Consider the following 25,240-nt stretch of genomic DNA (forward strand, 5'->3'; position numbering starts at 1 on the left):
TTCTCTCTGTTTTCTCCTCCACAGATGCTGCCAGACCTGCTGAGCTTTTCCAGCAACTTTGTTTTTGTTTTGCTACCCTTAAACTGGCTCCAGAGCGCAGTTGGAGTGAACTGCATTGGTGTGGGAGTGGAGACACATATTAGCCAGGCTGGGACAGTAAGTCAGCTTGCCTAAAGGAAATTAGCATACCAGTTAGGTTTACATGATCGCCTGAGAACTTTATGGCAATTTTGATTTTTCTTGGTTTGTAAACTGGATTTAAATTCTTAACTGCTGGGGTGGAATCTGAACTGAGATTCTGGTCAGTCCAGGTCTCTGGATAAGCAGACAAATAATAGCATTTCTAACACTGCGGGACCACCAGACTGAGTAGGAAACTGTTTACTGTTGGTGAGGCCCAACTTTGGTCCCGGGCTAATGATCAGACAAAACCATCACTCAATGTCCTCATTGACAGTTTCCATCAACTTGCATGGTTAGATCATAATGACATTACTTAGTAAATGTAAAACATGTTGTAATATAATGTTTTGGGGAAAGGTATAGGTGCCGTAAACTGGCTGCAGATGAACTTTCAGGGGCCTAAGGAACCCAGTGAATCCTTGGTCTGGCTCTGCTCACTCCTCTCTGTCCTGCCTTTCTCTTTCTGGCTCTCAGCATTTTCTCCCATCCACTACTTACTCTTTCTTTCATTCACTGTTTGTTTCCCTTTCCCTGACATTTAATCTTTGCTTCTCTCTCTCTCCCTCTCTGTCTTCTTTTCCTCACTCCTTTGATACAACAATAAAGTGAAAACAAAAACAGAAATTGCTGGAAAAGCTCAGCAGGTCTGGCAGCATCTGTGGAGAGAAATCAGAGTTAATGTTTCGGGTCGAGTGACTCTTCCTCAAAATTGGCAGTTTTTCGATAAGGTAAAAACAATGTACTTGCATTACAAAAGCAAACTACTCCAGATTCTGGCATCTGAACTGAAAACAAAGCATGCTGGAAATCACAGCGGGTCCGCAGTATCCATGAAGAGAAAGCAAGCTAATGTTTTGAGTCTAGATGATTCTTCATCAGAGCTAAAGTGAAGTGTGGAGGGGGCAGCATTTATGCAACTTTGCAGGGAAGTGTTAGAGTGCTGGGGGAGAAAGGATGTTGATAGTTCAGATTAAGCAATCAAATGTGAGAAGGGCAGAACAATGGAGATAGCAAGAACTGCAGATGCTGGAGTCAGAGACAACACAGTATGGAGCTGGAGGAACACAGGAGGCCAGGCAGCAACAGAGGAGCAGGAAAGTTGACATTTTGAGTCGGGACCCTTCTTCAGAAATGGGAGGGTGAAGGGAGCTGGGAAATAAATAGTAAGAGGAGAGGTGGAGCTACAGAAAAGTGGGTGGGATGGTGATAGGTGAATGCAACTAAAGAGTGATGGGGATTGGTCAGTGGGATGGATGGGGCGGATTGCCAGACATGAAAGAATAGACGGTCGTAGTGGGGTGGGGGGAGGGCAGAGAAGGTGACAGAGAATGTAACAAGCAAAGCTGAAAGAAAGGGAAGGAATGGTTTCACAGTTTGAAGGTGTTGAACTCCAGTACTACAACTCTTTTTCCTGGTACATGGGAACTGTTTTGGTGCCACTTCATGCTCCTGCCTGGATCTTGAAAAATTTTTTCATTTTGCCTCCAATTTCTACACCTCTGTAACTTTCACATTGTCCATTTCCGACACTTCCTTTCCTTGACCTCTCCATCTCCATTTTGGGGAATAAACTGTCCACTGCCATCCACTACAAAGCCACTGACTCCCATAGCTATCTTCAGTATAGCTCTCCTCACCCTACATCCTGCAAGGATTCCATCCCATTCTCCCAGTTCCTTTGCCTATGTTGTATCTGTTCAGACGATGCCACCTTCCAAAACCACTGACTCCCATAGCTATCTTCAGTATAGCTCTCCTCACCCTACATCCTGCAAGGATTCCATCCCATTCTCCCAGTTCCTTTGCCTATGTTGTATCTGTTCAGACGATGCCACCTTCCAAACAGTACATCTGACATGGCTTCCTTCTTCCATACCATGGTTTCCCACCCACTGTGATTGACAGGGCCCTCAACTGCATCTGGTCAACCACCGTGCTTCTGCCCTTGCCCTTTCCCATCACTCACAATAACGTGATCGGGTCCCCCTTATTCTCACTTTTCACTCCACCAGCCTCTGCATTCAAAGGATCATTCTCCGTCATTTCAGACAACTCCAGCAGCACACCACCAACAAACACATCGTCTTCTCACTCCCTCTATCTGCATTTCACAGGAATTTTACCCTCCAGGACACACCAGTCCATTCCTCAACCACCAACACCACCCTTCCTTCCTACGGCACCTTCCCATGTAAACACAGAAAGTGCAACACCTGCCCCTTCATCTCCTCCCTACTCACCATCCAAAGGCCTAAACAGTCTTTCCAGGTGAAGCAGCATTTCACTTGTACCTCTTCCAAGGAGATCCCCTCCAGTCTGTGCACAAGCATATCCCCAACCTTCCTGTAGCCGGTCATTTTAACACAGCATCTTGCTGGCATGCCCACTTGTCTATCCTCGGCATGCTGCAACACTCCAGCAAATCACAGTGCAAACTGGAGGAGCAACATCTCATCTTCAAACTTGGCAGTATACAACCTTCTAGGCTCAATATTGAGTTTGACACCTTCAAATTGTGAACCCATTCCTTTCCTTTCTTTTGGCTTTGCTTGTTACATTCTCTGTCACCCTCTTTCCCTTCCCCCTACCCCATTGCGACTGTCTGTTCTTTCAAGTCTGGCAGTTAGATACACCATTATTCTGCCATTCTCGCATTCTGATTTCTTAATCTGACCTATCAACATCCTATCTCCCGCAGAATTCCACACCAACCCACCAACTATTGCACAGATGCTGGCCCCTCCACACTTCAACTCTGATGAAACGTTATCTAGACTCGAAACGTTAGCTTGCTTTTTCTCCATTGGTGCTGCCTGACCTGCTGTAATCTCCAGCATTTTTTGTTTTCAGTACTTGCATTATGACCTCTCACACCAGAGAGGTCCTAACCAGTTGATGTTTCAGGACTGAGGAAGACTGTTGCTAGGGGAGTGGGCCTGATGGCACTAAGCCCTCTCCATTGATCTATTTTTTAATCAAGTGGTTTCAAAGCTCTCACATCTTCCCGTGTTTTCCTTAGCTTTCTCTCTATTTCAGCAACTGTTTCCGCCTTCTATTTATCACTGTTTCTTTCTTTTATTTGGCTGGTTTTATCATTCAAATTATGCTTTCTTGTCATTCCTCTCTACTTTTTATATTTTTCTCATTTTCCTTTTTTATATCCTTCAGTTCAGTTTAAGGACTCATTCTGAAACATCAATTGCTTGCTCCCTCTATGGATGCCTCTGACCTGCTACACTTTTCCAACATTTTAGTTACAGCTTTCACAGAAACACGGCACAGTAGCAACAGCTTGTTTCTCCGTTCAATTAGATCATAGCTGATCAGAACGCCTACCAACTTTCCCAGCTTTGCTCCGTGTGGAGAATAGATTGCATGAGGAATCTTTTTGCAAAGATTGCTCTATCAAACTCATTAGAAATAGTCAATGAAAATTAATGGTCGACAATAAGTCAGCAGTCACCATAGATCCTGTTGTTCATGAAATCCTCTAAACAACGCATCTTTTGTAGTGTGATCGAAACCACATTTTTTCTTCATTCGTTGTTTGTCTTACGCAACATTAATCTATCAGTTTAACCTTGAAACCCTCACCTGGCATCCAGCCTGTGTTTATTTTGTGTTGTAACACAGCACGTCCACACACATTCTATAGTTCCGATGTTAGGACTCAAGGGCCATCTAATGCTTTCTACTCCATCTAATGGGGTGAATTTTCAACTTGAAATCAACCCGAGAGAGTGCTGGAGACAGGCACTCTCGCAATATTTAAGAAGCATCTGGACGACCACTTAAAATGCCAGAGCCTATTAGGTTATGAACCAAGCACAGGTAAATGGGATTAGTGTAGTTTGGTGTTTGTTGGTCACAAAGATATGGTGGGCCAAATGGCCTGTTTCAATGCTGTATGCCTCTATGACTCCAAGTCCATACACCCTGTAGATTGTAGAGATTGTAACGAGGTCAGGCAGGTGGACCTCACAGAATATAAATTCCCTGATTGGGGCAGATTTACTGCGCCAATCAAGGAGTCGTGGCTGACAGACAAGAACAGGACCGTCAGGCATCCTTTATTAAGTCTACAGGTATGAGGCCGGAAAAGCACAGCAGGTCAGACAGCACCTGAGGAGCAGCAAAGTCAACATTTTGGGCCAAAACCCTTTGTCAGGACTGGTGAGGGGTCGGGGAGACCAGGGAAGGGGACCCCACCCTTCCCCCACAACACTCTTTACACTTTTGCAGGGCCTCCCATGTATTTAATTCTCTGCACCTAACATACGGTTCCTTCTTTTTCTTTATCAAATTCTCAAAATCCAGGGTTTCCTGGCCTAGCCCTTCACTCTTAATAGACCATGCTGGAGTCTCACTATACTACTTTTGAAATATTCCCACTTTCCAAATATGGACTTACCTGCAATATCTGCTGCCAGTCTATGTTTGCCAGATCCTGTCTAATGAAATTAAAATTGAAATTAGCCTTTCCGCCGTTTTGACACAACTTCTGCACTGTCTCTATCCCTTTCCATAATGACTTTCAGAGTTATGGTCACTATCTCCAAAATGTTCACTCACTGACATTTCAACCACTTGACCGATTTCATTCCTTAGGATTAGGTCAAGCACTACCCCATCTCTCGCAAGATTATGTACTGGCACAAAAAGATCTCCTGGGTGCACTTTAAAAAATCCTTTCACGCTAGGGAGATCCCATTTAAGGTTAGCAAAGTTGAAATCCCTTATTACAATAACCCTTATCCTCTCACAACTTTCTGTTATTTGCCTATCCCTCTGCTCGTCTAATTCCCTCTGTTGCGAAGTTTGTAGTATAATCACAGCAAAGTAATCACCCCTTTTTTAAATTTCTAAGCTCTACTCAGATGGCCTCACTTAAACAGCCTTCTAATACATCCTTCCTCGTTACTGCAGTGATGGTCTTCTTTGTCAACAATGCAATCCCCTCCTCTCTTACATCACCCCTAATCACACCTGAAACCTCTATAGATTTAGATTTGTTGTCACATACATAAAAATACAGTGTGTTATATGCAAAGTGTCGCCACACTCCAACACCATCTTGAAACACTGAATATAATGCAAGATTTTACTGCAATAGAGTTCATCTTTCTCTCTTCTTCTTCTTCCTCCTCCACTGCTCCTCCAGTCACTGCTTGACATCGGCTGAGGTCTTTGTAACGGGCTCTGGGATCTCAGTTATGGGCCTCTGCCACTGCCACTCCCGTGACCGCTGTATCCAGGATGCGCGAGTTCCATACTTCCTGTTCCCCATTCGACACTTCTCCAGACGCTGCCGCCAGTCTGCTGTCCATCCCTTTCACCGAAACTTTGGCTCCTTCAGGCGCCTGGATCTAGCTGCAGAATTCAAGCCTCAGCTCAGCCTGTGAGTCCGGGCTGGGCAAGTCAGCCCTCGATCCACTCCTTGCTCACCATGAGACCCAGGGCTGGGGTGGAGCTGTATCTGACTTGTCCTGGCTTTGCTGCCGCTGCAAATGCTGTCAGAGACCTCCTCCTTGACCTGCCACTCTTTATGTTAATCAGGTTTGGGTTTAACTTGAAGCTTCTTTGAGAAGGAAGTTCTTGCGGTGAAGAAATACTCTTCAGAATCCTTTCCAAACTACTCTACCTGCTGTTCATAGCGCTAGTCCACATCATTTGCAAAAGGCTCCTTCTTTCACTCTCTCTCATACACATCTCTCAAAACAGCAACAAAAGTGTACAATATTCTGGGCTAAATTCAAGGTTAACAACTGAGGCAATTCCTTATGCAGTTTCCCTCTTTGCTTTAAGAAATAGTTGGGACTCTGGAATACCCTAGAATGCTGAGCAGCCAGTCTTGCCCTTCCTTCAACCATTTCTCAGGGATTGCAACAATATCATATTCCCATGTGCTAATCTATGGTCTAAGTTCCGTGCACCTTACCAGTCAAGCTCCTTGCATTAAAATTTAGCTTTCCAGTCCTCCTATGTGCCTTGTCATGCCCATGTCTTCTCCGCCCGCTGGACTGTCCTAGCATTCAATCTATATCTGATTAAACTTTGTTTCCCACTTTACATCTACTCTGTGTCCCATCCCCCTGCCAAATTAGTTTAAAACTTCCCCAACAACACAAGCAAACTTCCCAGCAGGGTCCACCCAGTGTCTCAGAACAGCAGTGCAAGCTCAGACTATTGTCATGCAATCTCAGTTTACTGTCATCAAGTCTTTGACACCAGTGTGCAAAGTGGCTTCTAGGACATCACCACACTCCTGTTTCATAATAAATCAGTTCCCCAAAGGCCTTCTGCTACAGTATCCTCCCTACAGCCATTCACCCCCCTCAGTCCTTCACATTATTGAATGTATGTTCAGCTGTGGAGGAATAAGAAAGGGTGCAGGATGCAGCATGAAGCTCCAAAATACCAATCCTGGCATCAAATCAGCATTTCACACTGATTGACACCATCATCTGTCTGTTCTGTGACCAGCATTAGGTGAACATGTGATAAATCCCTATCAATATTGCATCCAGAATACTTTATGTGAGAAATATGCATTTGTAGTGGGGATATCATTTTGGAATCTTACTGGGCCTCGACAGGTCCAAAAAATGGCTGCTGAGCCAATATTCTCCCCCCACCCGCACAAACTGGTTACATACAGGGCACAGATCAGAACAATTTGGGACTACTGTGTGCAGTTTTGGTTATGCAAGAATGTAAATGCATTGTAGGCAGTTCAGCGACGGTTTACTAGACTGATACCTGGAACGTGTAGGTTGGCTTATCAGGATGGGTTGGACAGGCTGGTCTTGTTTCTTCACTGGAGTTTAGAAGTGTGAGGAGTGACTTGATTGAAGTTTTTAAGATCCTGAATGACCTTGACAAGGTGGACATGGAAAGGATGTATCCTCTCGTGGATAAGTCCAGATCTAGGGACCACGGTTTTAAAATTAGAGGGGTAACCCATTTAGGACAGTGATGAGGAGAATTCTTTTCTCTTAATTAAGAGTTTTGCAACTGTGGAATATTCTGCAGTGGAAGCCAGTTAATTGAATATTTTTAAGGTTAATGTTAATACAGTGTTATTAAGCAGGGGAATCAAGGGTTATCAAGGGCAGATGGGAATGTGAAATTCAAAACACAAATAGATCAGCTGTAACTTTAATAAATGGCTGAGCAGGCTCAAGGGGCTGAATTTTCTACTACTGCTCCTATTCTCATGTTCATATACATCGACTCTAAGACTGCCAAAGATGTTTTGTTGCAAAAGATACAAACCCTTTAATGCTTCTCTTCTTGATTTCCCAAACTCTGGCTATGGTTTTACCCAATTTACGCTGTATCTTACTACATGTTTCCATAGGTACCTGTTACCTATGACCCTCTCCCATTCTCAGGTCCAGTCCCTATCACAATACTTCAAGGCTGTTTCTTGTTTAGATTAAGAACGTTTGAAAAGAGAACACAATATCCTAGGCAACAAGGTGCAGGGCTGGATGAACACAGCAGGCCAAGCAGCATCATAATATCCTAGGGTTGTGACAAAGCAAATCTAAATGTAAATCTATACTAGTTGGCCTGAGAGAATCCCATAGCATAATTATGTTGCACAGATGCATTATCAGTCCTTCAGTATTTTTCACTACGCAGTTTAACAGTGGAATATTAAATAATTATTTCGAATAAAAGGGTTTGCTTCACCATTTCTCAACTTTAATTTCTAATACCTCTTTCTAATGTTCACTGGTAGCATTATCATCTCTGACATGGGGTCAGAAGGCTGTGAGTTAAAGTACTACTTTAGAGATATAACTACATTATCTAGCTTGAGATTTCATTGCAGCACTGAGGGAGTGCATCACCACCTTTGGTTGGGGTGATAAACCAAGATCTTATCAGCCATCTCTGATTAGTGCAAAAAAACTTCAGGCATTCAAAAGCATTTTGGAGTCAATTAAGTCCTTTGAAGTTTAGCCATTTTTGGAATGTAGGAAAATCTAGCAGTCATTTTGCATCCAGCAAAGTTCCACAAGTGGTAATGTGATAAATAATCATATCATTTATTACAGTGATTTTGGTTAAGGGATAGGTATTAGCCAGGTAGAACTCCTCTTATGTTTATTTCTGGTGATCTTTTATACCTACCAGAGGTGCAATGGTGCCTTGGTTAACTTCTCATCTGAAACAGCACCTCCAGCAGTGCAGTACTTCTTCAGTGCTGCACCAGAAGATGTGGTCAAGTTTCTACCGTGGAGCTTGAACCACCAACCTCCTAATTCAGAAGAAAGAATGGGACCATTGAGCCACGGCTGATGCCAGGCAAATTAACACCCAGTAAGGCGCTTGTAGTTACATCAGCTTGTTTCAGAACATTCATTATGGGAAGGGAAGGAGCAGCTAAATGTGGAACAGAAAATGAAAGCTACAATGAAACGGAAATGAATGCAATTCCCACACTTTACAAAAACACAATGACAAGTAATCGTACCACTATCTGACAACACCAATATCAGAATAAAGCAATAAAATTTATTACCTCACTTCGATCCATGCTGCTAACCATTAAAAACTTCAGCGGACCAAACCCAAGAGAACACACCACATTTGTTTAGCACTGTTCAGGAGTGAGCAGGACCCAAAATCACTTGTCTCTGTGCCTCAGGCGAGAATTTCTGCAAAGGCGGAGCTCCTGGCAGAGTCAAGGCCGATCTGCACTAAAACTCTGCCATAATAACAGCTGAGGAACAGTTCAACAATCAGCATGCTCTCCATCTGCTGCACTCCTGGTCACCATGTGACCTGATGCACTGATACTACTGCTGCAAAAGGCAATCAGCATCATCGATCTTTATCAGGTTTTTGTGCAAGAATGGATTGGTACATTTAATGCAGTTTCACTGTGGGACAGGAAGTACTGTAATTAAAGAATCTTTAAATGAATATTGGTTAAAATACCATTAATTAAAAGGACATTTAATGCTTACTGGTCGTGTTAAAAAAGAGACTGCATTTCTATAGCATCTTCTACAACCTTAGGACATCCCAAAGTGTTTTACATATAATGAAATACTCTTGAATCTGTTCACAGTTGTAAGAAACATGGCAACAAATTTTTGCACAGTAAGCTCCCACAAACAATAAAATAAATGATGATAATTTGGCTGTTAGCAATGCTGTTTGAGGAAAAAATATTAGCTAGAACACTGGGAAGAATTCTATTGCTTTTCCTTGAATAGTGCCAGAGGATCTTCTACATCATTTGAAAGCAATTCTTCCCACAATTAAATGGAAACAGAATCAAAAAGATATAAAGTTTTTACAGCACAGAAAGAGGCCCTCCGGCCCACTATATCCGTGCTGGTCATCAAACATCTAACTATTCAAATTCCATTTTCCAGCATTTGGTCAGTAGCCCTGTATGCTATGGTGTTTAAAGTGTCCACCTGCATATTTACTATATTGTTAACAGTTCCTGCTGTGGTGAGCTATGCCTTTAAGAGGGACTTGTTCCGTCCTGTTTCTCTTGAAGAGGTGTGTTGTAAACCTGATGCCTTGGTGTCTGCTCCATGGAAAGCAGAGTAAATAGCTTTGAGTTTTTTTATAGCTTAGACAAAAGAAGAAATGAGTGGATGGAGTCAAGGCTCACCCAGACCCAGGGTTTTAGTTTTTGCTTTCAATAGTTGAAGTTTGGGGTTTTCGAGTTGAAGCTGCTAGATACAGCTCTCTCTCTGCCGCTGCAAAAGCTGGAGTTCTCTCTCTCTGCTGTTTGAATCATTCTATCGGTGTTCTTTCTCCTGGACTGAAGAAGATAGCAAGTGAAGGAAATGTGAGTCGCTGAATTTTCCTTTGTCAAGGGTTTGTGGGAGATGCTGCTATATCAGAACAGTTGAAGGGTAGTAGTTGAACTATATATTGCTATACATTATAAACTATATATATTTCGATATTGCTAAAGTTATGCCGATTCATTTTATGCTTGAATTTTAACTGTGGTGTAAGAATAAAGGGTATTTTGCTTAAAGCCTAGCACTTTGACCAATCAAATCACATCTGGAATGCAGGACCTTACACTTGCCTTTAAATAAGATAAAAGTTAGCATCTAGGCTATCTCCTTGATATGTTGTGAGGAGGTTTGGTCTGTCACCAGCTCTTCCAACCTTTTAGGCACTGCGTTCCCAATACTTACAATTCTCTGCGTGACGAGACTTTTTTTCATCAAATCCTCTTTAAACCTTCTGCTTCTTACCTTGAAACTGTGTTCTCTGGTTATTGACCCCTCCACTAAGGGGAAAAGTTTTTCTCTGACTATCTTGACTATGCCCCACAGAACTTTGTAAACCTGAATCCGATTCCCCCTCAGTCTTCTCTGCTCTAAGGAAGGCAACTCCAGTCTACCCATAGTTGATTTCCTCCAGCCCAGGGAACATCCTGGTGAATCTCCTCTACACCTTCTCTAGTACAAATACACCCTTCCTATAGTGTCGCAATCAGATCTGCAAACAGTACTCCAACTGTGGCCTTACTAATGTTATATACAGTTCCATGCGACCCTACCTGCTCTGGTATTCAATGCCTTGGCTAATAAAGGCCAGTTTCCCATATGCCTTCTTAACCATGTTATCTATCTATACTGCTGTTTTCAAGGACCTATGGACATGAACACCAAGGTCCCGCTGATCCTCTATATTTCCCAGGATTCCATCATTCAACATCTACTCCCTTGCCTCTCAAAATGTATCACCTCACCGTCTTCAGGATTCAATTCCATTTGCCACATTCAGCCATCTGACCAGTCCATCTATATCTTACTGTAGTCTAAAGCTTTCCTCCTCACTTTTTATCACAGCACGAATTTTCATGTCATCTGTGAACCTACTAATCATGCCACCTACATTCCTGTTTAGATCATTAATGCACAAACAAACAGCAAGGGACCCAGCACTGAACCCTATGGTACACCATGGGATGCAGGCTTCCAGTCACGAAGTCACCCTTCGAGCATCACTCTGCTTCCTGCCACTAAACCAATTTTGAATCCAATTTGCCAAACTGTCCTGGATATCATACGCTCTTAGATTCTGAACCAGTCTACCATGTGAGACCTTGTCAGAAGCCTTACTAAAGTCAAGTAGAATACATCAACTGCACTACCATCATCTAAACAGCCTGTCACCTCCTTGAAAAAGTCAATCAAATTTGTTACACATGATCTCCCCCTGACAAAACCATGCTGACTAACCTTAATCAATCCTTGCCTCTCCAATTGAAAATTAATTCTGCTCCTCAGACATTTTCCAATAGTCTCCCTACAACTAACGTTAGACACACTGGCTTGTAGTTTCTTGGTTTATCCCTACCACGTTTCTTGAATAATGGTACCATACCAATTGCCATCCCGTTCTCTGGCAGAACTCCTGTGGCCAGAGAGGATTTGAACAATAATGTCAGCGCCTCTTTTGCCAACCCCAGCAGTCTGAGATATATCTCATCTGGGCCTGGGCGACTATCCACTTTCAAAGCTGCTTAAATCACTAATACCTCCTCTTTCTCAATGCATTCATTCAAGTTTATTCAAGTATATCACAGTTCCCTTTCCCTCATTTCTATATGTACATCATACTACTGTATAGTGAACACAAATGGAAAACATCAGCTATGTTTCCAATTCCATTCATAGATTGACACTTTAGTCCCTATTGAGCCCTACTCATTCCCTGTCTTTTCTCTTGACCCTAATGTACATGTAAAATACCTTTGGATTTTTCTTAATGTTACCTGTCAATGTTTCCTCATGTCTTTTAATCACTTTCCTAATTTCTTTTTAAACAATCCCCTGTGTGTTTTATATTCCTTTAGGGCATCTGCTGTTTTGGGCCTTCAATGCCTACCATAAGCTTCTTTCTATTTCCCTTAACCAATCCTGTACATCACTTGACAAGCCAGGATTTTCTGCACTTGTTGGTCTCACCTTTAACCTTTAAAGGACATGTTGGCCCTGCATTCTCACATTTAACTTTTTGAATGTTTCCTGCTGTTCTGATGAAGATTTTTCTGAAAGTAGCTGCTCCCAGTCCACTTTGGTTAGATGATGTCTTACCACATTAAGGATAGATAACTGCCGCTTTCAAGCAGCTGGAAATAAAAAATGCTGGAGATCACAGCGGGTCAGGCAGCATCCATGGAGAAAAACCAAGCTAACATTTTGAGTCTAGATGACTCTTCATCAGAGCTAAAGTGAAGTGTGGAGGGGGCAGCATTTATGCAATTGTGCAGGGAGCCATTGGAGTGCTGGGAGAGAAAGGATGTTGGTCAGATTAAGTGACCAGAATGCAAGAAGGGCAGAACAATGGTATATCTAACTGCCAGACTTTAAAGAACAGAGAGTCGCAATGGGGTGTGAGGAGGGGAAAGGGAGTGACAGAGAATGTAGTAAATTAAGCTAAAAGAAAGGAAAGGAATGGGTTCACAATTTGAAGATGTTGAACTTAATATTAAACCTAGAAGGTTGTAAACTGCTTAGTTTGAAGATGAGATGTTGCTCGTCGAGTTTGCACTGTGATTTGCTGGAGCGTTGCAACATGCCAAGGACAGTGGGCATGCTAGCAAGACGCTGTGTTAAAATGACCGGCTGCAGGGAGGTCGACGGTATCCTTGCACACAGACTGGAGGGGTTCTGCTAAGCGGGCACCCAGACTATGTTTGGTTTCTGCACTGTAGAGTAGGCCACATGGTACAGCGACTACAATACACAAGATTGGAAAAGGTACAGGTGAAATGCTGTTTCACCTGGAAAGACTGTTTAGGCCGTTGAATGGCGAGTAGGGAGGAGGTGAAGGGGGAGGTGTTGCACTTTCTGTTTTTACATAGGAAGGTGCCATAGGAAGGGAGGGTGGTGTTGGTGGTCGAGGAATGGACTAGTGTGTCCCAGAGGGAACAATTTCTGTGAAATGCAGACAGAGGGAGTGAGGAGAAGATGTGTTTGTTGGTGGCATGCTGCTGGAGTTGTCTGAAATGACAGAGAATGATCCTTTGAATGCAGAGGCTGGTGGGGTGAAAAGTAAGAATAAGGGGGACCCGTTCACACTGTTGTGAGTGATGCGAAGGGGCAAGGGCACCTATATGAGTGACACAGTGGTTCAGTGGTTAACACTGCTGCGTCACAGCATGAGGGACCTGGGTTCAGTTCCCACCTTGGGTGACTGTCTGTGTGGAGTTTGCACGTTCTCCCTGTGTCTGCTTGGGTTTCCGCCGGGTGCTGCGGTTTCTTCCCACAGTCCAAAGATGTGCAGGTTAGGTGGATTGGCCATGCTAAATTACCCATAGTGTTCAGGGATGTGTAGATTAGGTGGGTTACAGGGAAAAGGCGTGGGAGATGGGTTTGGGTGGAATGCTCTTCAGACAGTCGGTGTGGACTTGTTGGACCGAAGGGCCTGTTTCCACACTGTAGGGATGCTATCCTATTCTGTATCTGTTCGGATGATGTCACCTTCCAAAACAGCATTGCTGACACTGCTTCCTTCTTCCATAACCATGGTTTCCCACCCACTGTGGTTGACAGGGCATTCAACCAGATCCGACCTATCACTTGTCCTTCCACCCTTGCCTCTTCCCATCACTCACTCAGGGAAATTCTCCCTCATTCTGACTGTACAGCTTATTGTCAGTAGTACTGAAGGAGAGCTGCACTGCTCGAGGGCCAGAACTGAGAGAGTGCCTCACTGCTGCAGGATCAGTACTTAGGGAGTACAGCACTGCCAGAGGGTCAGTATTGAGAGGGGACATCACTGTTGGAGAGTCAGTACTGAGAGAGTACAGCGCTGCCAGAGGGTCAGTACTCGGGGAGAGCTGCACTGTCAGAGGGTCAGTACTAAGGGGGGACATCACTGTTGGAGGGTCAGTACTGAGGGAGTACCGCACTGTCAGAGGATCAGTACTGAGTGAGTGCCGCCCTGTTAGAAGGTCAGTACTGAGGGAATGCCAGACTGTCGGAGGGTCAGTACTGAGGGAGTGCCAGACTGTCAGAGGGTCGGTACTGGGGCAGGGCTGCACTACTGCAGCATCAGTACTGAGTAAGGGCTGCAGTGCCAGAAGGTCAATACTGAGGCAGTGGTGCATTATCAGAGGGTCAGTACCAGAGGAGAGCTGCTTGTTTTTGGAATTCTCCCCAAAAAAGCTGTTGAGGCTGGGGAATGTTGCGTAAGGATGCTAGCCTCAAAGGATTAACTTGGGAGCTTTGAAATAACTCTGCTCACTTTTAGATAATTGATTGTATTTGGGAGGAGCTAGTCTGTTCTGGTTTTGTTGATATTTCTTGGTCAGTTCCACAGCCTATGGCAATGTAGCATAAATCCAGTCATTATCTCAGAGGATATATTAATGTCTCTTACATTGTGTTAATGTGGTTAAGAGGTCTTAAGCTAACGTAACAGTGCTGGAGAAATACAGCTGGTCTGGATGGATCTGTGGTCAGAAAACAGAGCTAGAGCTTTGAGTCCGACTAACCCTTCATCACTGGACTTGACACATTAACTTGATTTTTCTTTCCACGTATTCTGCCAAATCTGGTGAGTTTTTCAGCCTTTTCTGTTTGTTTCAGATCTCCAGCACCACAATTCTTTGTGTCATTTATTTATTTACTTAAGTTAAGTTAATTTAACCTGTTAGAATATAATAAACTCCTTTGTGCTACTTAAGTTCGCAAAGAATTATTTGTGGTTAATCCTCAACCAGTTAATACAAACAAGCCCCATAGTTATATTACAAAAGGTTGGTGGCAGCAACTCTACGCTAGGAAGATTCTATCACAACCAGGAGCCAGCTGTAGTCATATCTTACAACCCTGGGGCAATAAACTGAAAATTTCAGACCTGAAACTTGTCAGACTATTAGGTAAAGGTGTAAAAGGGTTAAAAAGGCCAAAACGTGTAAATAGGATAAAAGATAAAACTGACTTGTGGAAAAAATGAGGGGCCAACTGGCTCACTCCTGCTCCTATGTTGAGCCAAAGATAAACAGGAAGACTACAATCCAAAGGAAAATAATTTGCTGTATGAAACATAATTCTTTCTCATTAAAGTTTAATTAACTGTCCAAAACACTGCAGCTCTTACTTGGACAGGTAATGAAACTTGTTCTTCTCCAAAATACACACTAACAATCTGCCATAAAATGATCCTTCAATGCACAGGCTGAATTCAAGAGGGAAACCATTTGGCCCATCATGCCTGTGTCAGCTTTTGAAAGAATTCCTAATGTAGTCATGTTCCCATTCCCTATCCTCCTTAGCCCCACTTCTTTTCCTTTCCAGTTTTTATTGAATTTCAAACTGAATCTGTTTCCAACACCCTTTCAGGCGAATTGCTACAAATTTTTTGCCCCTCATGGTGCCTCTGATTCTTTTGCTAATTATTGTAAATTCATAATAACAGGCATAGGTGGATAAAAGGAGGAGTTGGTCCAATTAGGGACCAAATAAAGGATTTATACATGAAGTTGGGGGCATACCTGAAGTATGAAACAAATAATTTGCAACTGTCTTTACTGCTGCTCAGATCATAGTTGAAGAGGAGGGAATAAAGGAAGTAAATTTCATAAGGATGTGTTGGATTGACTGTCTATGCCTAAAAATGAGAAGATATCAGGGCTGCATTAGGTGCATCCTCGGAACAGTGATAAAGTTTATAGTATGTTAATATTTGAGAACTTTTTTAAATGCATTCATTGGATGTGTATGTTGCTGGCATTTATTGTCCATCCCTGGTTGCCCTGGTGAAGGTGCTGGTGAACTACCTTTTTGAATTGCTACAGTCCTTGAGGTATGGTGGCATCTATTGTGTGTTAGAGAGGGTATTCCAGGATTTTGATTCAGCCACAGTGAACAGTGATATATTTCCAAGTCAGGATGGTGAGTAGCTTGAAGGGAAACTTGCAGGTGATGGTAACACCGTGTGGAGCTGGAGAAACACAGCAAGCCAGATAGCATCAGAGGAACAGGAAAGTTGACATTTTGGGTCGGGACCCTGGTGGTATTCTGTTGGCCTTCTCCTCCTAGACAGAAATGGTTGAGAGTTTGGAAAGCTATCTAAGGAGCCTTATGAATTTCTGCAGTGCATCTTGTAGATGGTACACACCGCTGCTACAGTGAATCAGCAATGAAGGGAGTGAATGGTGTGGATGTGGTCCAATCAAACAGGCTGTTTGTCCTAGATGAAGCATAAAAAATAGGAGTAGGAGTAACCAATTTAGCCCTTCGAGCCTGCTCCACCATTCAATATGACTATGACTGATCATCTAACTCAGTACGCTGTTTCTGCTTTCTCTCTAAATGGTGAGATGGTGTCAAACATCCTGAGTGTTTTTGGAGCTGCACTTATCTAGACAACTCATGAGTAGTCCATCATACTACTGATTTGTGCCTTATAGATAGTGGACAAGCTTTAGGGAGACAGGAGATGAGTTGCTCATCCAGGATTCCTAGCCTCTGACTTGCTCTTGTAGCCATACATTTATGTGATTAATCCAGTTCAGTTAACCCCTATGATGTTTACAGAATGCCAATATACAAAAAGCAGGACAAATCCAATTGAGTCAGTTACTACCCAATCAGCTTACTCTCAATCTCAATAAAGTGATAGAAGGTGTTCCCAACAATGATCTCAAACAGCACTTGCTCACTGATGCTCAGCTTGTATTCTACCAGGGTCACACAGTTCCTGACCTCATTACAGCCTTGATTCAAACGTGGACAAAAGAATTGAACTCCAAAGGGGAGGTAGAAGTAACCTTGGTTTGTAAAGGTCAGATTTGGCTGAATGTAGAATCACAGAATCCCAACAGTGCGAAAACAGGCCATTCAGCCCATCAAGTCTGCACCGACCCTCCGAAAAGCATCCCACCCAAACCCAGCCCCCTACCTGATCCCCGTAACACCGCATTTACTATTGCCCATCTACTTAACCTGCACATCTTTGGACTGTCTGAGAAAGCCAAAATACCTGGAGGAAACTCTCGATTCAGGGGAGAATGTGCAAACTCCACACGGGTAGCCACCCAAGGCTGGAATTAAACCCGAGTCTCTGGTGCTGTGAGGCAGCTGTGCTGCCCATGTTTAAATATGTGACTTTGTAGTCTGGTAAGTAGTTAGCCATGTGAATAAAGTTTGGGAGGAAGCAGGAAACAGTTGGCTGAACTCCACACAAAAAAACCCAATCCGAGTAGCTGTCCCAGAGATAGTCGATAAAATGTGGAGCTGGAGGAGCATAGCAGGTCAGACAGCATCTGAGGAGCAGGAAAGTTGACATTTCAGGTCTGGACCCTCCATCAGGACTCAAGGTCTGTATTTGGAGGTAAGTACGAGAGTTTAGCATACTTACGAACTTTGATGTCCGATAGGGTGGAGAAAATATATTTGTTGAGAGTGTGGATCCTTCGAAGAATAAAGAACAGTAGAGGTCCTTTGTAGGTCTTGGAGAGAGAGGCTCTGAGCTGAGGCAGGGCTGACTGTAATGAGAGAAGATGTCAGTGCATGCCTGTGAGCATAGAGCTGAGGATCTGCAAGGAGAAACATTTCTGGATGTACTGTAAATAATGGTTGTTGTGGTTTGGTCCAAATTGGGATGGTCTGAACATTGTTTGGAGTCCATGGGGTATAAACCGGCTGTGTAGGCAGGTACTGAGGAAGGAGACGTGACTGAAGTAGCGGATTTGTTTCAGGATGTTGTCGAAGAGCTTCAGGGCAGAGGAGATAACCAGGGGGGTGCAATGGGAGAGAGACCCACTAGGCTCTCTTCGGAGGGAGGACATCTTCTTCTTCAAGGTGGGGATCTTTGAAGAGGCTTTGCAGTATGGTTTTTAGCGACTAGAAGATAGAAAGGACTGCAGATGCTGGAAGTCAAACTCGAAAAATGTGAAGCTGGAGGAGGACAGCAGGTCAGACAGCATCTGAGGAGCAGGAAAGTCGACGTTTCGGGTCTGGACCCTTCAACAGGACTGACCTGGTTCCATCCTCCTTCTAAAATGGGAACCACTTCTCCCCCAGGCACCCCATTCTTTAAGCAGACTAGCCGATATTGTTGGTCATGTGGCCGTGACATTGTTTAATGTGCAGCCGTCAGACTGTATATTGTATATGGCCTCTTGAGGCTGTATCACATTGCCATAAGGCTACATGTTGTTCACACCATGCTTAGAGCAGGTGATGGCCAAGTGGTTTTACACTGGACTTTTAATCTAGAGACCAAGGTAATATTTTGGGGACCTTGGCTCAAATCCTGCTATGGCTGATAGTGGAACTGGAATTTTAAAAAATCTGGAATTAAGAGTCTGCTGATGATTGTGAATCCGTTGTTGGGAAAAAACCATCTGGTTCACTAATATCCTTTAGGGAACAAAACTGCCATCCTTACCTGGTCTGGCCTACATGTGACTCCAGACCCACAGCAATGTGGTTGACTCTTAACTGCCCTCTGGGCAATAAATGTTGGCCCACCCAGCTACGCTCTCATCCTCTGATGGATATTAAAAAAAACCATGCAGCTGCCTGCTGTACATGACTGCGTTATGGGTGAGGCTGTGAAATGTCCAAGTGTGTTCAGAATGAATGTTTACAATAAATGATCTAACATTGATTGGAAACTGCTCGAAGAATCTAAATTAATGTGATTCAGACGATGTATTTCTGAAAAAAAAATTGTGGGATTCAGCAGTGAATTCAGAAAAGAATTCTTATTTCTGGGCTAATGGGCTCCCCACTGATACCAGCTGGCAGCCTGATAAGGACAATCTTCCCAAACACCCCTCAGAGAAAATCTACCCTGGTGCATCCAGTTCAGGACTAATTGGTAATAAACAGGAGCAATATAATAGTTTCACTGGCCAAGACCTGGGAGACACCGTTGGCCGCTGACTATGATGTGCCACTAGTCAACTTGTGGGTGAACCAAGCAGTCTGGGACCTGGTGATGGGAGGTTTGCTACTCCGAACAGTAGTTACCAAGGCCTCAGGCTCCTTCAAGATCAAATATCAGCAGCAGCAGGTGGGTCTGAACTGCCCTGCCGTTACCCCAGGACTGGCATCAGAGGACGATTATCACCACCAGTGCTAGGAAGAGCAACAAGAGCAGGAACCCAGCCAGGAACAACAGGCCAGGCATCCTCAAGAAGGCCACTAGGAATACTGGGATCTGGAGGCTGGGGGGTCAAATCCACGTGGCCCAAAGAGGAGAAATGGATCTGGCGGCAGGCGCTGAACCACTTGACAGGAAGGATGCCCAGCCACAACCAGTAGGTGAGAGTGGCACTGGGAGCCCAAGGCAAGAGGCTGGAAAATGGAGAAGGTGTCAAACCCAACAGCGGAAATGAATCAACCAGAAAAATAAAGAAATATCCTCACTGCTCTCATACTGGGAATAAAAAATGATCACCTGAGCACTGTTTGTGAAATTCATCTGTTGAGTACTTTGGAAACAGTGTTATCCTTTATGTTGGATGAATTAGCACTTGTGTTAAACAGTGGACAGGACATTATTTGACAATGACATTAGGCGCTGAACTGCCAATAGTGCTGAACCATTACTCATATGTGACCTTACTATAAACACACTGCAAAAATCCTCAGCAAAGCTCGAAACTTAAAGCAGTATTATTGTGTTGAATCTATTCCCAGAATGCTTGTAGCCTCAGCCAGCAAGCATGTTCAAGACAGAGATGGATAGATTTCTGTCTTCTAAAGATCAAGAGATTTAGGATAGTGCGGGAAAATGGCAGAAATTTAGGTATGTAATCAGCTATGTCTAGTTGAATGACAGAGCAGGCTCAAGGGCCAGAATGGCCGACTAATCGATTTTCTCCATTGCAAAAATATTCCTCACAACCTCAACATTATTTTCTAACTCCCTATGTACACTGTCCAATTACATCCATGGCAAGGACCATCTTTGCTCCTTCAACCCAAAAGACAAGAATTTCCCTACCAATTAAAAACTGGCCAGAATTTTTCCTTTTATGGTTAAAGTGAGGGGTTTGAGTCATAGAGTCAGTCAGCATGGAAATAGATCCTTCAGTCTAACCAGTCCATGCCGGACATAATCCCAAACTAAACTAGTCTCACTGCCTGCACTTGGCCCAATTCCTTCCAAACATTTCTTATTCGTGTACTTATCCAAATGTCTTTTAAACATTGTAACTGTACCCACATTCACCACTTCCCCTGGAAGTTCATTCCACACACAAACCAACCTCTATATTAAAAAATTGCCCTGCATGTCCTTTATTAAATCTTTCTCCTCTCACCTTGAAAATATACCCTCTAGTCTTGAAATTCCCCACCCTGGGGAAAAGACACCCGTCATTCACTTTATCTATACCCCTCATAATTTTATAAACTTCTAAAAGCTTTACAAGTGGCAGATGGTTTTCCACCAGCTCCCCTCTGATGTTTATTCGTGCCCCAAATCGGGACAGATTGAGGCCCCTCCCACTCCATATAACTAGTTGGGAAGGCAGTTACTTTTGTCACTTGCTAGGAAGACAGTTAATTGGTCTCATGTCAGGAAGAGGCCATTAGTTCATCAATTGACCAGTTCAGAGCTTCGAATGACTCTGAGTCAGGAAAGATGGTCCTGGGCCTTCCTGCCCTGAATTCAATTCCTGAGGTGGTAGGAAGTGGGTAGGTATCTCCCCAGTGCCAACTTGCCTGACTCTTTGCCCTTCAAACCACCTTGCCCACCAGTTCTGAGAGGTACAAATGCTGGCAAGTATTCTATTTCATAAAACTTTGAAGATTTTTAAAACAATGTTTGATATTGTTTTGCTTTTACAGCACTTTTGCCATAAATTAATAAACAAGTCACCTGGCAGTTGACCATATTTATCCGGCTGGACTCAATAGTTGGCCGTCTTACAGAAGGCAGTGGCCCAGTTGAATAGGCACCGTAGCTCGGTAGGACACCACTGGCTGAGAGAGCATTTCCCGAAGAACGTTCTTGAAGGGATAGCTTCCTGCTAGAGAGTTTAGGCCGTGAGGCTATCTTCTTTGTCACACTGCTCACACTCTTGTAGATTCTGGTGTTGTCCTCACTTATTCCATTGGTGTGAGTCTCTCGTTTAACTTTAGACTGGTCTGAGTCCTTGACCCCAGTGCTCTGGCATCCCGTCCCAACATACCTTAAAGAGGGATCCTCAGATACCTGCACAGCAGCCACCTGCTGCGCCAGGTGCTCCTGTTGAAGCTCTGCCACTTTATCCATCTCTGAGTATTCTTCTACATATTCCCTTTCTGGATCTGAGCTCGACATCATCAAATGTGTGGAACTGACTAGGCGGAGAAAGCTTTGAAAGCCAATAATTCGCTATCATGAAGTTTTCTTTGGTTAATGGATTTCCAATGTCCTATTGATCTGAAATCAAGAGTCCATCATTAGCATCAGAAAGAGAGCATGGATAAAGATTCAGTTTATAATAACTAATTTACTAACACATAATCCACAGCATCACATTATAAAGGAATATATCATTATTGTTTAAGAATTTGGACTTAACGTAGAGGCAAATTATTTTTTGTCATCAGTTCTGTGAAGATGATGGCTTTTTTTTAAAAGGGATCAGAAAGTAATTTGGATAAGTGAACTAAAAACATTATGTCCAAGAAAGCATGTGACCTAAGTTAGCAAAATAACAATGGAGTTAATTGATTGAACGTTTACAATGTTGAGTTTTATGACATACAGAAAAACAAATGGTCCAGAGAAACTAATAGCTCAGAAGAATCAGGTTTTAGTTCAGAACAACATCTTCATCTTAGCAGTTCGTTAGTTTGTAGATTCACCACATTTTGAGAGTTTATAGAAATCTCCCAGCTGTCAGAACAGAAGAAAAAACCCAGGCTCTCAGTCTTTAGGCCATTAAAAAAGAAAGAGACAGTTAAGTAAGAAATTAAAGAGTTAAGATAGCAGTGATGCTTTATTGGGACTGAATATCTAATAAGTGATAATGCTGTGGGAAAAGGTTGATTATTTGTTTTTGCTGATTATGTTAAAACCTTTCTAAACTGTCATATGCACATAGTTTTTTCTTCCTTTTCTAAGTAATAAACGTCAGTTACTCTGTTGAAGAATATTGGTAGCCTCATGTCAAGATAATCAATGACTAACCACCATGGTAACCAAACAGGAAAAGTAAAACTTATGATCTATCAAGCTAGGTTTCATTCTGGGGTCAGACTGATCCAATATTACCATTTGTTGGGATCACAGAATACTATAGGATTGGGGAAAACATTAGCTCTCTGAAAATGTGTCCAATCAATTAGTCACACTCTCCCACTCATTCTCAAAGTATTCGCCAAGTATTTATCCAATTCCACTTTGGAAATTATGATAGAATCTGCTGCCAACAATCTTGACGCAATGCACTTCAGATCACAACAACTTACTGCATTTTTTTAACATCCTAATCGTCCCTGAAATTCTTTTGCCAATTAGGTTGGATTATTTTAATTATTTTTGTCTACTTGGGATTTAATTCAATATTAAAGACATGATATAAATGCACATTATAGATGAAATTATTGCAATACTTGATGCTCATTCACTCCACAATCATTTTTAAACCATTCTATCCTTAATCGTTAACTGAAAGTACAGTTCTGTAATGGACCAGTGGGATATATAAACTGGGGAACTTCATCTTGCTGTTTAACAGTCTCCATATACAGCCAGTGAGACTGTACTTTTGCCAGATTTTACCTAGTATGTAAACAGAGAGCGAAACCAATCGGTTTGTAAAATAAGTGGATCCAATCCCATCAGTTTTCCACCGCATTAGTTTAAAATCACACCGTTCCTTCTTGTAAAACTAAAATTTGTTCGAGGACAATCCATGATATTAATCAGGCATCACATAGAGAAACATTTGTACATCTCTGGAACTACCTCTCATGAACAAGTGGAGTTTATACACTGGAAACTCCTGGATAAAGTGAGTCACAAGGATGATAAAATACCCACAGTCTGAATAACAGTTTGAATAATACGTTCAGACAGGCTAATGGAACAATACATTACTCCAGAGAGCTCAGGGGGGAAAAACGTAGAAATCAAATTGAAAACTACACTAAAGGAGGCCCTGCGACTGAAATGTATTAGTATGTAAGGTAATTAAAGAAATCAGAGTAACTAGCAACAGTGTAACTCTGCATAATTAGAAGTAACTGCATATTATTCTAACTGCTCCTTCCTATTGCAATTTCAATTAATGCAATGCTGTCAAAACCAAAAGTGATGTGCTACATATTTTCCAAAGCTTTGTACGATATCTTGGGAAGAAGTGGAACCAAATATAACAAATAACTGTAATTACCTTGGGGTTAGGATTTTACTGAGTTAGGCTCCAGAGGCTCCAGCCAGCAGAATAGTTAAACACACAAGATCTGTTGGCCCGTGAAGGTACTAGACAGCCTCCAGCTCCCGACATCCACACGAATTTCTGAGATAGCTCGATGTGATTAAAAAACATACTTTAAAATCCTCTGCCGCCTGTGGTTTTGAGAGTGGAATACTCCTCTCTTCCTTTGGGCATTCTCACTACCTGGGAATTTCTAATCCTCAACATGAAGTGAGATAATTAACAAATCAGCTTCAATATGTCCCTGTAACCAGCAATGCAGCAGTGAATCAGTTCAACAGCAGCTCCACCGCTCCTGAGTCCTGCTGCCGATGTTCCCTCGGTTTCAGTAGCTAGCAGTCCAGCAAAAAGTGCAGCATTTCATGTCATCAAATCATGCAGGAGAGAGGGAGGATTTCAACTCACTGCATGTTCCAATACACCACTGAACGACTGTAACACAACTCATTGCTCTAACCCTACACTCCACCGCCTTCTGCATTCAGCCCATCATCTTCAATCATTTCCACACCTCTAGCATGACACACCTTCGCCTGCCATTGCCTATTCTCAGTAGTCGAGAGGGGCTGTTTCCTCTGCAACACTCTAGTCCACTCCTTAAACACCCCAAATATCCAAGCCCCATCCCATTTAAATTTATTTTCTTGCATCTCAGCACCCAGGGACCAAATCATTCCTGCCATATGAAACAGTGATTTGCTCGCACTTGATTTAGTCAACTGTATTCACTGTTCACAGTGTGGTTTACTCTGCATTAAGGAGACCAAATACAGATTAAGTAACCACTTTATGGAACAACTAAATTCTGTCCACAATCATGACTCGAGCTTCTGGTCATCTCTCATTTCCCAAAACCTGACCCGCTCTCCCCCACCCTGAACTGCCCCCCACACCCCACCCCCCTCTCCCACACCGAAACCCCCCTCACACTGTTCCTCCCTCTTACACCCAGTCCCCTCTTCCATATTCCAACATCTCACCTACACCCTGACCCCTCCTCCACACCAAGATCCACTCTCTCTCCCTCACACCCCAATTCCTCTCTCTATCCCAAACTGTGATTCCCCTCCCTCTCTCATACCATGATCCTCCTTCTTGCCCACACTCTGACATGACTCTTTCTCCCCACTCTGATTCCCCTGTGCCCCCCATGGTTCCATCCCTCTCTCACTCCCTCCTCACATTCTAATCCCTCTTTCCCTCCCTCTCTCCCACACGCAGATACCTTAATACTCCGATTCATCTGTCATACTCCAATCCCTGACTCTCTCATTCCAGTTCCTCTCTCCGTCTTCCTCTCTCCCCACACCCATCAATGCCTCTCTCTCCTCCTCCTCCAATCTCTTTCTATCCACCTCCACACTCTGATCTGTTTCTCACCCCCCACCCCGACCCCTTCCTCTCTATCCTCCCACACTTTAATAACTGTCTCAGCAACCTCATCTTCTGTCTCAGCACTGTGGATTGAGAAAAAGTGTCCAATTTGCCACTATTTCCAGTTGGCTCTAGCAGCATGCCTGATATGGAGTAGTTAATGATTGTGTAGAAGCGACTCTTTGATCCCAGTACTGTAAATTAGGCTTCCCTTTTAGACCAATAAAATAAGCCAGCAGGGCGTATTTGTCACTTTGCTATTTGACAATCAAAGTGTTAGGTTAC

General features: G+C 43.2%; 1 protein-coding gene across 5 annotated transcripts in view; it reads right to left on the bottom strand.

Annotated features, from left to right (window-relative positions):
- The window catches only part of camkk1a (calcium/calmodulin-dependent protein kinase kinase 1, alpha a), a 145,561-nt gene that overhangs the window by 92,838 nt on the left and 27,483 nt on the right, over positions 1-25,240 (bottom strand). For 4 of the 5 annotated variants that reach the window (XM_048612776.1, XM_048612773.1, XM_048612774.1 and 1 more), the window contains one exon: positions 21,031-21,576. In XM_048612776.1, coding sequence (XP_048468733.1) covers positions 21,031-21,477 — 447 coding nt within the window. In that variant the 5' untranslated portion in view covers positions 21,478-21,576. Of the gene's footprint in view, positions 1-21,030; positions 21,577-23,536; positions 23,649-25,240 lie in introns of those variants that run through there. The other variant, XM_048612775.1, reaches the window with a different exon arrangement.

Source organism: Rhincodon typus, chromosome 26 (assembly GCF_021869965.1).
Source record: "Rhincodon typus isolate 14 chromosome 26, sRhiTyp1.1, whole genome shotgun sequence".
Taxonomy (NCBI): domain Eukaryota; kingdom Metazoa; phylum Chordata; class Chondrichthyes; order Orectolobiformes; family Rhincodontidae; genus Rhincodon; species Rhincodon typus.